Source organism: Anoplophora glabripennis, unplaced genomic scaffold (genome assembly GCF_000390285.2).
Source record: "Anoplophora glabripennis isolate ALB-LARVAE unplaced genomic scaffold, Agla_2.0 scaffold6, whole genome shotgun sequence".
Taxonomy (NCBI): Eukaryota; Metazoa; Arthropoda; class Insecta; order Coleoptera; family Cerambycidae; genus Anoplophora; species Anoplophora glabripennis.
Window position 1 is genome coordinate 2,213,104 of NW_019416749.1, and position 16,353 is coordinate 2,229,456.

General features: G+C 33.4%; 1 protein-coding gene across 2 annotated transcripts in view; it reads left to right on the forward strand.

Annotated features, from left to right (window-relative positions):
* The window catches only part of LOC108911570 (DNA-binding protein D-ETS-6), a 64,766-nt gene that overhangs the window by 44,199 nt on the left and 4,214 nt on the right, over positions 1-16,353 (forward strand). Inside the window, exon 5 of one of the 2 annotated variants that reach the window (XM_023455405.1) lies at positions 15,745-15,985. In XM_023455405.1, coding sequence (XP_023311173.1) covers positions 15,745-15,985 — 241 coding nt within the window. The remainder of the gene's footprint in view (positions 1-15,744; positions 15,986-16,353) is intronic. The other variant, XM_023455406.1, reaches the window with a different exon arrangement.

Genomic DNA, 16,353 nt, shown 5'->3' on the forward strand with positions numbered 1-16,353 from the left:
GGTAAGTTCTTGGTGATTTGAAAACCATATAAATTAATTTGGGGTAGCAGTCAGAATTTGCCAAGTACCTCTGCACATATATGAGATAATCTAGACTCTAGACCCAAACAATTACTACAAAAAGAAACAAGAGAAACTCTCAACCCATGAGAGGGTCACAATATTATAAAGCAACCTTTGATCAGCCCTTCGAAAATACTACTTCCTCCGCTCCATATAATAAAACTTGGACTTATGGTCTTTGGATAAACAAGAAAATATTTTTAAATGTATTTGAATTAGCTTAATACCTTATACTAAAGCGAAACTATGGCCCATTAGCTTCGGAACAGTCTGTATAAGGTAAAAAAAGAGTCTGTGAATCGCAGTAAAAAATAATACACACATCCGTCACAGGAACATCGTCACATTGTAACAAGTTCCTCTTCCAATGCCAAGTTATTCAATTAAAGCGTTCGAGCAGGAATTCTTGGCGGCTGAGCCGCCGGGGCAGGTAATCAAGAAAACAATATCGCGGATCCCGCGGCGTCGCATAATGAGAGCGGCGGCCGGGATTTGGGGATAAACCGGGCCCGGCGCGGATTATCTGCCGGAGGATCCGGGAGCGCAGTTTCGACTCGCATATTAGCCCGCTAAGTTATTTATTGCCCCATAATTAAGTCGAAGAGTGTCATTTTAAAGGGGATTTGCATACAGTGTGTCTATATTAGGCTCCGGGAGCGAGCACGAGTACTTCGGGGTAAGGTGGGAATTTTTAATTAAATCGTGGATGGAAATTGCGATGTGCTGTTGGTATCTGGGTAACTGATGTTTTCTTTTACTTTTTACATCCGGTAAATTGTTTAAGTGATTTACTTACTCTGCACAGCATATTTTACTTTTACGTACGTACATAGCAAAAAAGAATAGAATTGGTAATTTTTTCGTCCAGAGTTAGTAGTCCTGTTACATGTTAAATTAACGAAAAAAAAAATTTTTTTAATGTTTTTTTTTTTACTAAGCTTACTTGCTCCCAAGAAGTTAAACTTCTGAGATTTTCTTCAACTAGGGAATAGTTGGACACATCTTTTGATAGTGGTATAAATATGTGAACAATCACAAAATGATTCCAATGATCCATTGGCATCAAATTACGGTTTTACCATAAATGTTGATATTAATAAGTAGGTAGATTGTAAGTTTGTAGCATTTTAGGTTATTTGTTGACTTATTACTGTTTAAAATTGGTTTACTAATAAAAACTAGAAAAATAAACCAAACATTTGTCTGTTTATGATTTAGTGGGTTATAAGTCATAACTTACTAGTGACTTATAGGCCACATTATTCCTTTAAAACCAAAGAAATTATAGTATCATTATATACAAGTGTTGGATAAAAAATTTAGAGAACAATTAGGTAAAATACAACTAACTATACACAAAATTTAGGATGAACGAAGTTGCCAGTCATGAACTGAGTCCTTTGTCAAACTCCATTCGATTTTTTTTCTTATGGAAAATGAAGGTTCAAAGCATGAACCGACTGTAATGTTATGGAGCATATGAAATATATATTCCTACCTAGTTTAAATTTATGACAAAAAATATAACTTTTGAAAATATTTAAATGAATTTGTTGTATTGTGCTTTTAAGATCGTGTCTCTATAATCAATATGTTTTCCATTCAACTATTCCATGATTTCATGATCCATGATCCATTATCCTATTTATTTTTCATGCTGATATTGCCAATTTTTCTATTCGTTGGCTATGGTAAGGCGTATTATCCATGACAATCACTGTACCAATTTCGATGAAAGTCAAAAGAGTCTATTTCTTCATGGCAATCTGCTGTTCGTCGTAGCTCGAACACATGTAAACATACAAAATTCCTCATTCAGTTCCGGTATGTATAATTGTTAATCACCGTCCTTTCCCAGGGACTACCTTTAATCCGGTAGAAAATCTTTTAAAAATACTTCTCGTCTGCTGTTGATATTTCAATCGTACCAAACCTTGGNTAAAACATGTAACCAAGTAATAGAAATTCATATACATTTGGGAAAATGCCAAAACAAGTTGCTGAGTTTCTCAAGTTGAGGGATGCTCACGAATATTGTTGGACATTGTTTCCGTAGAACTTCAGCGACACTATTAATGAATTCAGGAGCTGATATCACAACTTTAAAAATATATGGTGGATGGAAATTTTCAACGGTAACTGAAGGCTACATTGAGGAGTCTATAACTCGTAAATATTGTTCCCTACTGCAACTACACAAGTGCTGGAAGCGATTTTTTAAATAATTCAACCAGTTTGGAGGATTCAATAGTCCATAAACCATCTACTTGTGAAAACACTTCAACCTACACAGACGAAGTAAATGTTTCAAAGCAAACAGGACAAGGGATATCCCTTACAGGTTGCTCTAATTTTACTATAAATGTTTACAATAAATAAAATTACTTTCGTTAAAGCGCAAATTTTACTTTTTGATTTAGCAGCAGTAAAAATGATTCAAATGCTTAGGCAGTAAATGTGACACTTTAGTGCCTGACAGCTATCACTAAAACTACGCCTTATTAATGTCGATCGGCGAAAAGAGAATTAATACAAAAACAGTTGCCTGTTGTATTAAATCTGTTAAAATCATGTAATCATACTAAAACTTAAAAAACTGTATTCAGTTTCTCTTTTCGATAACCAACAGATATCCGCCATCATATTAACATCTCATCTGCCCTGGCATCTTTAATTTCTTTCAGGGTTTCCAAAAGTTGCTTCTGAATTTTTGGTTGCGTAGTCAGAGTCGAATATTGGTAGTACCACGAACGAAAAGAACTTTTTACAGAGATCAGGAAAAGGAGTTTCGAAAATTCTTCAATAAAGAAGACGATGGCTCTGGTGTACTGTACAAATGTTCATGGTTTGCTGAATAAACTGAAACCTAAGATTTACAAATCCAACGGATGGAGGTTGTTCATATATATTCTTCGAAACACAGCTAGAAGAGAGCTTACAAAATGGAAAAGAATATGCCCGTATTCCCATTGAACACGCAATACCATATTAAAAGAAAATTATGAAACCATGTTAGTTAAATATGCAGAGCATAATTGGTAAGTTCTTGGTGATTTGAAAACCATATAAATTAATTTGGGGTAGCAGTCAGAATTTGCCAAGTACCTCTGCACATATATGGGATAGTCTAGACTCTAGACCCAAACAATTACTACAAAAAGAAACAAGAGAAACTCTCGACCCATGAAGTCACAATATTATAAAGCAACCTTTGATTAGCTCAGCCCTTCGAATGCTGCTTCCGCTCCATATAATAAAACTTGGACTTATGGTCTTTGGATAAACAACAAAATATGTTTAAATGTATTTGAATTAACTTAATACCTTATACTAAAGCGAAACTATGGCCCATTAGCTTCGGAACAGTCTGTGTAAGGTAAAAAAAGAGTCTGTGAATCGCAGTAAAAAATAATACACACATCCGTCGCAGGAACATCGTCACATTGTAACAAGTTCCTCTTCCAATGCCAAGTTATTCAATTAAAGCGTTCGAGCAGGAATTCTTGGCGGCTGAGCCGCCGGGGCAGGTAATCAAGAAAACAATATCGCGGATCCCGCGGCGTCGCATAATGAGAGCGGCGGCCGGGATTTGGGGATAAACCGGGCCCGGCGCGGATTATCTGCCGGAGGATCCGGGAGCGCAGTTTCGACTCGCATATTAGCCCGCTAAGTTATTTATTGCCCCATAATTAAGTCGAAGAGTGTCATTTTAAAGGGGATTTGCATACAGTGTGTCTATATTAGGCTCCGGGAGCGAGCACGAGTACTTCGGGGTAAGGTGGGAATTTTTAATTAAATCGTGGATGGAAATTGCGATGTGCTGTTGGTATCTGGGTAACTGATGTTTTCTTTTACTTTTTACATCCGGTAAATTGTTTAAGTGATTTACTTACTCTGCACAGCATATTTTACTTTTACGTACGTACATAGCAAAAAAGAATAGAATTGGTAATTTTTTCGTCCAGAGTTAGTAGTCCTGTTACATGTTAAATTAACGAAAAAAAAAATTTTTTTAATGTTTTTTTTTTTACTAAGCTTACTTGCTCCCAAGAAGTTAAACTTCTGAGATTTTCTTCAACTAGGGAATAGTTGGACACATCTTTTGATAGTGGTATAAATATGTGAACAATCACAAAATGATTCCAATGATCCATTGGCATCAAATTACGGTTTTACCATAAATGTTGATATTAATAAGTAGGTAGATTGTAAGTTTGTAGCATTTTAGGTTATTTGTTGACTTATTACTGTTTAAAATTGGTTTACTAATAAAAACTAGAAAAATAAACCAAACATTTGTCTGTTTATGATTTAGTGGGTTATAAGTCATAACTTACTAGTGACTTATAGGCCACATTATTCCTTTAAAACCAAAGAAATTATAGTATCATTATATACAAGTGTTGGATAAAAAATTTAGAGAACAATTAGGTAAAATACAACTAACTATACACAAAATTTAGGATGAACGAAGTTGCCAGTCATGAACTGAGTCCTTTGTCAAACTCCATTCGATTTTTTTTCTTATGGAAAATGAAGGTTCAAAGCATGAACCGACTGTAATGTTATGGAGCATATGAAATATATATTCCTACCTAGTTTAAATTTATGACAAAAAATATAACTTTTGAAAATATTTAAATGAATTTGTTGTATTGTGCTTTTAAGATCGTGTCTCTATAATCAATATGTTATCCATTCAACTATTCCATGATTTCATGATCCATGATCCAATATCCTATTTACTCTTCATGCTGATATTGCCAATTTTTCTATTCGTTGGCTATGGTAAGGCGTATTATCCATGACAATCACTGTACCAATTTCGATGAAAGTCAAAAGAGTCTATTTCTTCATGGCAATCTGCTGTTCGTCGTAGCTCGAACACATGTAAACATACAAAATTCCTCATTCAGTTCCGGTATGTATAATTGTTAATCACCGTCCTTTCCCAGGGACTACCTTTAATCCGGTAGAAAATCTTTTAAAAATACTTCTCGTCTGCTGTTGATATTTCAGTCGTACCAAACCTTGGAGACTCGGGTTGCCAACTGTTCTTTATGACTTTAGGGACGGCTTTGACAAAAAACTTACTTATTATTATTTATTATTGCTCTAATTGTAAGAAAAAATTAATTTCATTTTGTCTTCGTACCCCGTTCGTCATGTTTCCTAGATCTTCTCAGCTTATAATCTTTTTACTGATTCAAATTTCGAACCTTGTTTTGGCATATTGGAAAAATTCATAGCAACTNTTTGTCTTCGTACCCCGTTCGTCATGTTTCCTAGATCTTCTCAGCTTATAATCTTTTTACTGATTCAAATTTCGAACCTTGTTTTGGCATATTGGAAAAATTCATAGCAACTAGAAAAAATAATTCTTCTATCCGCTTTTTAGTACTTGTAACGCAATTGTCGCCCTTCCTGTCACAAGACACATTTACTAAGGGGAATTCTTTCCGACCTTTTTTCCACAGGAAGATTGAAATATTTTTGAAGTTTGCCATATTAACAAAATGTTATTACCAATTCTAATTATTATTAACTTTGGAAAGAATGACTCGGCAAGCGAAGGCGCCCGGCATCCAGCAATCACGGGCGAAACGGCCTGAATGCAGGGGGGCTCCTGGGGGATTAGGGCACCGCATGGGGCACATCTAAAAGTCAAATGCCGTCACTTCTCACTCGACCCGCCGACTTACGGGCTTAAGGCTGTTGCCCTTCGCCCTCGTAGGGCTTTTGTCGCAGGAGAATCTCTGCTGTCTCCTGTTTACGGCCAAATTTCATTAACTTATACCGCTGAGGTTGTTGTGGCATTACGCGTGTGTTGTGTAGACAAAAAGTCTTTATTCTTTAAAAGAGGTACCTAAGTAGGTATGTATGCACTTAAATTTCCTGATGAAAACTGAACAAAACTAACTGTTATAAACGAAAGATGAAACAAAAAATTTGTAGGTATTTTAAAATACTGTACTTCAGCCATTCGGGGAGTTGAAATGGGAAGTTCTACTCCACCCGTCTTACTCTCCCGATCTCGCCCCTTCTGATTTTCACCTCTTCCGCTTTTTGTCAAACTCCTTACGCGGTGTTTAGTTGTATGAGTTTTTCGAGTCCAAACCGGAGGATTTCTACAGAAGAGGCATCGAGAAACTTGTTGAATGTTGAGAGGGGGTTATAAATAACGATGGAGAATACATCACTGAATAGACTATTGATAATTGTAGAGTAGAAAACTCGTTTTTTACATAAAACAAAGAAATTTTTTCCTTAGGAATATCATTGTCAATTCAATGCCCTTATCGAATTATCAAAATAGGCATAAATCAAAATCAATCTCCATTAAATATCTAGATACCAGATATATCTGTGATATATATTTTTTTATTAATTGTTCCATTATCTCAACCATTAGTTTTAAAAAGTTTAGTTGTAAAATACCTTGTTTATTTAAATATTATACAAATACCTGTAATGAATCAAGAATCTGGCCTTCTATATATGTTTATTTATTATATAATTGACTAAATACTTTACATATTATTAATATATGTCAGGGACAAATTTGAGGTGTCTAATAAACATTATATCACCTCGACACGTTTTGCATTCTTTAGTAGTTAATCTGTAAGTTCTTGGAATAACTTTCTAATTGAAAACAAGAAAAATAGTAAATCTCGACGTGGTTTACGATGTGACGTTTTAATAATAATGGGATGAGGCTTAATTGAACCTTTCAAAAATCAAAATGACTGACATCCTGTGAATTGCAATATGGTCTATTTACTTTGTTTTGTTTAGACTGTTAGTTTGGAAAGAAAAACAGATTTATTTCAAACATATCGAGCTATCTAAAACAAATTGTTAGCGCTTTTTGAAATGATTAAGGAAGACACCCACAAAACGTTTAGAACACGGCGGAATGAAATAAACAGCTGTCGATTTACTAAAGAGTTCTTAGGATACCCCAGCAAAGACACAGCGAAAAAGTACCTGGCTATGTCTAGGGTAAGCCTTCGCCTGGTAACGGGTATTCAAACCGGACACGGTTGGCTAAGGAAACACCTCTACAATATGAGGAAGTACGGAACAACTCTCTGTAGAGGTTGTGAGCAGGAAAATGATACAGTTTTCCATCTACTCTGCGAATGCACTGGTGTCTCGTCAACGAGAGAATCCGTGCTAGGAGAACGGTGGCCTTCTATGGCCTGCATCAGAGAGATCCCCCGAGCATTGTCATCACCTTTTTCTCCTTGACAGGTTGATTGATGGCTCAGGAGAACTGATTTCTCGCTGTGAGGATACATAAGGGGCCCGATGGGGCCTAAGTATATCGAGTTACCCTCCAAACTGATCCAGAGTCCAGAATCTAAAAAGAAATGACTATATTGGCGATAGAAAAAACGAATTTAGTTTTAAGAGTAATTAATTGCACGTACCCCTTTCAGCCGAAGGAGAAGATCAAGAAATTTTTCAGTAAAGGTATTTTCAGGCTTTTTAACTTTTCTTCGTATTTAAAAAAAATAATAACTAAAGCTTCTTTTGTACATGGAAAATACCTATTAATGCCAAATATTATTATTAACTGGGATTTTGTTTCATATTTAAGACTAAACCATGACATTCAGATACTTCAGCAATTTTATTTAAATCTTCATTAACATTATTTGCAGCCACATGTGAGTTTATTAAAGAAAAACAATAATCTATTTGCGTATCATCTGCATACTGATGTAAATTACAAAATGAAAAATCGTCAGTATATAAAGCAAAAAAAAACACAGGACCCAAAATACTTCCTTGAGACACACCTCTGCTTAATATAACGTAATCTGAAAAATAATTACCAAAACTGACTCTCATCTAATCCGAAGTATATAAGTTTTAAGTGAAGAATTCTATAATTTAAGAAAATGCATAGAAGAAGTATTCTGGAAACACAGTCAATTTTATACTTGACTGTTTCATTTACGTAGGTGTAAGTAGCTAAAAATAGTGTTTCTATCTTGAATTTTTACTTTCCTTCATAAAAACTTCCCATACATGTACCCCAAAATAAGAAGAGAGTATGCCTGTTTCATCAGCATTTTATAATTCAGTTTTTTTCAATATTGACATTCAAGTATCGTAGCAAGGGTATGATTCTTTTTAATTTCAAATGAATTATTAAATTAGGTATTATGCATCGTAAGAATTATTATACATGGTATATTTCCAGTCATATTTAAATTCACTCAACAATTTTCTCTATAATTAGGCAACCAAATTGTCAACAAAAACAAACTCGACGTATGACATTCTTCTAATTTATGTGCAAAGGGTTTACACATGTACGTTCTCCCGCTAGGTTGGAGGGGAGCGTTTGACCTGACGCTTGGCGTCTCGGCGCCACTTATTGTTCAACTTTCGAAGCGTGAAACTTGTTTTGTTGTCGATCTTGATGGTTAACAGTGCCGAAATCTCGATGGTGGTGTTTGGTGCATAATAACGTCGTATTATAGTGGAAAATACACATGTTGTTCTGTTATACACACAGTAGTCTAGATACACGGTGGGATCAATTAGTTTTATTCAAGTTGCAAGGCAAAAAAGTTTATTTAGAAATAAATCTGTTTACCTAACTCTAGACTTCACTTGTTACTTTGATTTTTATCCAACAATTGATTGCTACAATTGAAATTTCTAAAGTACCCTTATTACTGAGAAAAATCACAGTTTGTTTACACAACAAATTATTCTTTATCCCAAACAGTTACTATTAGATACATTTTACCGATACATTTTTTTTGAGAAATTGTCTAATTAATTGAAAATTTAAAATACACTTGACTATTTTATTATGGGTAACAGAAAAATGGAATTGATTCACCGCTAAATTTTTTTAATTATCATTGTGGTTAGTTGTAGGTATACTTATTTCGACAATTATCTAGGTACCTAAATACTTATAAACTTTAGTGCCCTGTTAGACAGTTGATGACACCTGTTCCATGAAAGACAAAAAATAGTCTAAAGTGTCCAAAACTTCTAATAAGGGAAAATGTTAACTGCATAATTGGCAGCCATGTGGAGGCTGCCGGGTTGTACCCCCGAGGATTTGTTAGTGGCTAGAAGGTTGGCTGTTCGCTCACACCCTGTGCATCATAAATTACATTCCGCAAATATGATTTACAATGGTATGTATTTAGTATATTTGTACAAGTAGATTGTCACTCGACTGAAAAGCATTGCATATTTTTGCAAAGAGGTATAGGTACATTTGAAATTGAAAGTCAAAATGTTATGCCTAAAATTAAAGTCGAGCTAACTATGCGGCAACATTCTATCGAGCTTTTGATAGAATCGGAATTGTTTTTTGTCACTTTCCTCTACTAGAAATAGCAACATCAGTTACAGATAACATAAAATGTTATAAAAACATTTAGGAACTACTTTCTAAACCTTTGTAAGTACCTAATGTGTGTCACACTATTCTGTCTGAGTCTGGAGAGGAAAAACCCTTTTATTTATAAATTTATGAGCAAATATTCTCTATAAACATTCCTCCCCAGGACACTATAAATACCTAGATAGTTAATTTTTACTGAAATTTAGAAGATATGGATCTTCACATAAACTTTGAATTAATACCTGTAAGAAGAAAGTAGATTTAACACATTTTATAATGTGTTACAAAATAATATACATATTGACTTTTTATAGGTACAATTTAATGCTTTTTGTATTTATTATGAGGGTATCTGAGCCAAATAAGGTCCTCCATCTAATAAGGTTTATGCTTCGAAAAACTCGTTAGACGATGATTATAGATCGAACATATTTTTATTATATTTATTTTTTTTATAATATGTATCCTTTGGTATAGCAAATATGACGTTTACATCTTTTTAATTAGTTGTTTCAGTTATGAATTTTTCAATTAAATGTGTAGGTACTTAATTTTCCTCCATTGTACTATAATCTTTATTTTTATTGTCCAAAAGCTTAGATATTTTAAATTTTAATACCGACCAATTTCCTATTCGACATGAAATCTCTCACAGAATTTTAAGTTTTTCGCTAACATTTATTTATAAAATGTTATTTAGACCTAAAGTTTTTCCTATTAGCAATACATACTTAAAATATATTGTTATTTAGGTATTTGTGTTTAGTTGATTTCTTCAGAAAATATAAATTTACTTATATTTCTATAATGTACCTACAGGGTGCTTTTAAAATATGATACGTAGCAAACTGGGACAGAAGCAATTTTATAATTTTGCGCAAACAATTTTTTACATGAAAAAGTCCGAAAAAGCTTAGTTAGACACTAAGCTAAGTAGTATGACATGAAGCAATTCGTAAAGCCGGCATCACACATGCGGTATTTGGTAGTTACCGGAAGTATAATACCGACTTAACGTCATTATGTTTCGTATGAAAATTTAAATATACCTAGTCACCGATATACAAGATTATTCACAAACGGTGACCAAAAATGAAACCTCATATTCTTTGGTGAATTTTAAGGGGAGTCTTTCGTATAAAGTTTTTATCTAGGACGTTTCGTTAAAAAGATACAGGGTGTTAAACTTAAAAAAATATTTAATTTTTTTTAATAATTTATTAATTTAAAAATTAACATTGTTCAAAATTTGTGGCCTTTCTAAAATTTATATATTTCAGTGGCGGAGATACAGGGTACTAGTGACATATTTTTCTAAATAAAATAGTACGCCACTGCTGTATATTAACAATCATGATGTTTACGGATTCGTCTTTCCATTTTCTATAAACTACTAGGAACTCTCTTATGTTTTTCACAAAACGCCTGATTTTCGAGTAAAAAATAAAACACGAACTGAAAATACCGGACCTCAACCCACTGGATTTCTTTTTCTATCTCGCTCTCTATATTGCTCAAACAAAAAAATGATTAGGACAAAAGTTGCAGGGTTTTGAGTGAGCAATCCAGCGGTGACCTTGACCATGACCTTGAAGGTCATTCAGAGGTCAAGTTGAAAATTTTAAATGGAACCGTATACTTTTGATTTGAATGTTACTTACAGTTTTATCTATTTTAAATGCGTTTTTCGAGTAAGCTGCAGTTATCAGTGTGTTAGAAAGTGTATTATTCACATATTTTGTCCATTTTGAGGTTATACTCTCGTACACTTGTAATTCTTTAATGTAATATTATTACCTACTTAATATTACAAATAATCTTCAGTTTGCATTTAATTTATTTATATTCGTTTTCTTTTATGATAAACCTGTAAATGTATGAGTTTAATATTTATACCTATATGAATATTGATCCATTTTTAAAATAATTAATGAATAAATAAATAATAGGGGACGTTGATTTTGATTTTGTACTTTTGTATTTAAAGTCAGTGTTTTTTTTTCAATTTTATTGGCCTTAATTGCCCAGATATTTTTGAAGAAGAGCAAGAACTCGATGAGATTTAAAAATTAATTATTTTGTAATAAATTTGTTTTTTAAAAAATAAACATATTTTCAATAAAACCTCTTTAGCCGTTTATAATTTTCATTTTTCGAACCTCTATATTACAAATATGAGCGAGTTTGATTTAAAATCGATAATTTTAACAATTATAAATTGTTTAAAATAGTCGGCCATATTGGATCAGCCATTTTGAATTTTCATTTTCCGACACCATATTCTTGTTCAGCGACATCGAAAACCCCTATATTGTCAATTTGAAAGAATTCGATTTAAAATTCATTGAATTATTTTAAATGTTCTTAAAAAAACTATTTTTATTGTTTAAACAATTAAAAAACAATTAGCGTACAAAAATAAGTTTATAACTTTTTTCTAATACTTATCTCCAAGTAATTTCAAAAGGTTTTAGGAAAATCCATGTTTCCCGTAATTATTTCGAAATAATGCGTAATTTTAAGCTATCTTGACTCCACTATTATTTCACTAGTTTTTATATTATTTAAAAAAAATAAAAAAATATTTTTTGAAGTTTAACACCCTGTATCTTTTTAACGAAGCGTCCTAGATAAAAACTTTATACGAAAGACTCCCCTTAAAATTCACCAAAGAATACAATGTTTCATTTTTGGTAACCGTCACAGTGAATTACCCTGTATACTTAAGTGACATCTGTGCGCTGTACTTCCAGTGTTTTGTATATATATACCTATTCCATGCATTTTCCAACCGACATACCTAAGTATAGCATTGTGTACTGCAAAAAAACTTTTTTATTAAATAATTTCAAAAATTAATTGGGAGTTGAGTTAGGTTTTTTTATTTGCTAGTGGCATTTTCAATGGTTTTTGAAAGGGAATCTTCGAAAGTACAAAAAATCAGGCACTGTTTACAATCTGCGTCCCAGAAAATTAAGAACAAAGCTTTGTATCTAAGTATACTTGGTGAGTCATTAATAATGGTACACAGATTGTTAACGTCAAAATATATCGATTGAACCAAACATGCCTCAATCAATTGTTGCTCCTTTTCGTTCTACAGGGTGTTAAAGTTGAAAAAATATTTTCGATTTTTTGTTATATTTTATGTAGATACCTATGTATGGACCGATTGTTTTGAAAATTTGGAGTTTTACGTTTTTTGAGGTTGCAAATACGAATATGCAAACAGTGTTGGGGTCTCGTCTAGAGGGTGCTAGTTATACTGTCCTATCAATGTAAAAATATGTCTAACTTTTTGTATTTTACAATTTTGAATTTTCTATCTAGAAATTATTGAACTACGTTCAATTTTAAATAATAACCGTTATCGGGATACAGACGTTTCAAGTTTTTGAGATTCGGCGGGAATTAAATTTGAAAATTAGCAGGTCTTTTAAGACACCCAAGCCTGCATTAAAAATTAAAACAAACATTACAGCAACTGAAAATTTCATTATGCATACCTTAAAAAATTATTAAACATAAAAAATTCTCCATGTAACCACCAACTTCAATGCACTTTCTTAGAATTTGACGTTAACAATCTGCCATTAAGCTGTGTATCATTATTAATGACTCACCCTGTAGGTATAGGCTGTCCCAATTTTTTGTATACCTACATGGAACCTCTACTGATTCTAAGGGTAAACATAAATATATTTGATTAAACTTTAACTTTATCCAAAGTTGTTTCATTTAGCGTTGATGATTAGGTACTAAGGAAACAAACACTGTACAAAAAACTTAAATTTGAAGAAAGTTTAATTTTTTGTGACAAAACAAGTGTGGAGGATATACCTAAGCATATTTCCCATTTCTGTAAATGACTGCTATGTCACAAAGTGACATCTACAGGGTGTCCCGTAAAGTATGTTACAAACTTTGGGTGGTGATAGTACATAAAAAAATATGACTAAAAACTCTAATAAACATAACCTCTTAAACGCACCATTTTGAAGTTACAGACCTTCAAAGGTGCAACTATAAAAGTAGTTTTTATGACGTAACTCTTTGTTGGAAAAAGAAAACTTAATGAAATTTTCAGGGGCTAATCAGCTTTAGGAAATCAATAAATAATGCGGATATGAATAAAATCGAGAAAGCAGAAGGGTGTTTTTTTATCACCCTGTATCCTATTTTTTGCTAAAAAAAATTTTTCTGCAAAGGTACAGCAAGTATCATAAGATTTTTAGAAAGACCATTAAATTTAGAAATTTTTTTGTCTCTTGTGTTTTTTATGTAAAATGTTTAGTTTTCTAGTAAATTTACAAAATGCAGAGAGATGAGTGCTTCCGAATTATTTACATACATTTCTTAAGCCTAGTGAATTTTTAAGAATACAATCAATTTCCAAAATAATTTTTTTAATTAAGTAACCAAAACAGAACTAAAACAAAATATGTTATTATAATAAATGTTGAAATTGACCTCCTTCTGCATCGATACATGCTGTCAGTCTCTTTATAAAGTTAAATCTGACTCTTTGGAATATGAATAGACTATTTCTTATTAAATTAAAGGTTTCTACAATTCGCAGTCTAAGTTGATCTTCTGTATCAACAGGGGTTGCATAAACTTGAGATTTCGCGTGTCCCCAAAGATAAAAATCGACAGGATTCAAGTCCGGTGATCGCGGTGGCCAGGCTATTGGTGCATTATATCCTCTTCCAATCCATCGATTAGGAAACCGCATATGTAGATACTCTCTAACATGAACACTGAAATGCGCAGGTGCCCCGTCATGGAGGTACCACATGTATTGTCTCAAATTTAAAGGAACATTTTCCATTAACTCAGGGAGATGGTTTTCTAGGAAGTTTAAATATTCTACTGCATCAAGCCTTTGAGGTAGAAAGAAAGGCCCGAGCAAATAGTCACCTATTATTCCAGCCCATACGTTGACTGAGAATCGGTGTTGGTGATGACTATCAATGGTAGCATGAGGATTTTCGTCTGACCATGCATGTGCATTGTGCAAGTTCAGTAAACCATCTCGTGTAAAGGTGGCTTCATCGGTAAATAAAATGGAGCTAATAAATTCCACATTATGTTGGTGATGGTTAAGTATTATTCGGCAGAATTCTAGGCGTCGGGGAAGATCTTCAGGCATTAAATGTTGCACTTTTTGGAGATGGTAGGCATAAAGGCCGTTTTCCTTCAAAACACGCCAAACTGACATTCTGGAAAGCTGTAACTGATTAGCTGCCCTTCGCACACTTTCTCCCGGATTTTGTTCAAAAGATCTCAAAATTTGTTCATCTTGCGCGGGTAGTCTTCTAGCAATTCTACCACAATGTATGTAACGGGGTACCACACTACCAGTTTCAATAATCCGTCTGTGAATCCGAGTAAATAATTGTGTAGACGGCTGACGTCTCTGCGGATAACGTTCTATGTATGTTCTTCGAGCAGCTGTTGCATTTCCATTACATAATCCATAAATAAAATGCATTTCGGCATATTCTTGATTAGTAAAACGATTGTTATCCGCCATTGTACTCACAAATTAATAATTCGTCAACAGACACGATTAAAATATGGTAACAAATGTCAACTATGTTAAAAGTGACAGGCGCCTACTTTTTGAATACGTCAAATTTAACACCTAGTAAACTCCCTTTGCATTTTGTAAATTTATTAGAAAACTAATCATTTTACATAAAAAATGCAAGAGACAAAAAAATCTCTAAATTCAATGGTCTTTCTAAAAATCTTATGATATTTGCTGTATCTTTTCAGAAAATTTATTAGAGTTTTTAGTCATATTTTTTTATGTACTATCACCACCCAAAATTTGTAACATACTTTACGGGACACCCTGTATATCTACACATACCAAATTTTATTTAAATCGGCCAAAGCTTTTATAGAGTTATTTGGAAAAAAAAACAAAAATATTCTCTAGTCTAGACGAAGCAACTTTGTATAGAGGTAGATAAGTTGATGAGTCTGTAGTAGTCCAATGTACACGTAACACTCTGTATCTGTACTTTGTGTACAGATTCCGAAAATCAGATATGGAGTGAATTTCTTTAAAATAGAGTAATTAAAATAAGAACAAAAAATTATATGATGGATAAGTATTAGAGCTAAAATTTATTGTTTCTTGGATTACTGCATAAATTATGATTCTAAATTCTTAAAAAAAATAACTGTGAATCCAGGATATCTCTTTTATCTAATCCTGTTATAACTTTATCCTGAGATAAAATATCTTTGGAAAGCCGCTAAAAAACATGGTTTCTCGCTTTCAGCAGACCCGTATCAGCTGCTGAATGCGGCCACCAGCCGATTGGTGGCGCAGGGTAGCGGCCAGATCCAACTGTGGCAATTCCTGCTAGAACTGCTCAACGATTCGTCGAATGCGACGTGCATCACGTGGGAAGGCACCAATGGGGAGTTCAAACTCACCGACCCCGATGAGGTGGCCCGCAGGTGGGGTGAACGGAAATCCAAGCCGAACATGAACTACGATAAGCTCAGCAGGGCGCTCAGGTAAGAAAAAGATAGGCATCTTAAGAGGTAGCCGGTATGAAGGTTTGTTTCAATGCTAGTAGGTTGAACTGATGTACAGGCTGGTCCATTTTCGATGGGATTTCAGGTTATCTCAGAAACTACTAAAGGTATGATAAATCTGACACCACGTTCTCGAGCTCGATTTTCATGGCAAACTCGACTGTCAAATCAGAAATTTGCAAGGACATTTAAATAAAGGGGACTTATTTATTTACATTTCTAGATGAAGCCTGGTCTATTCACAGTCTAATTGTATCATTGTTGTCAGCTGTATAATTATACTGGAAATGTACTTAATATTTTTATCGCAATTTTCATCACAATTGTGAAAATTATTATTATAGGAT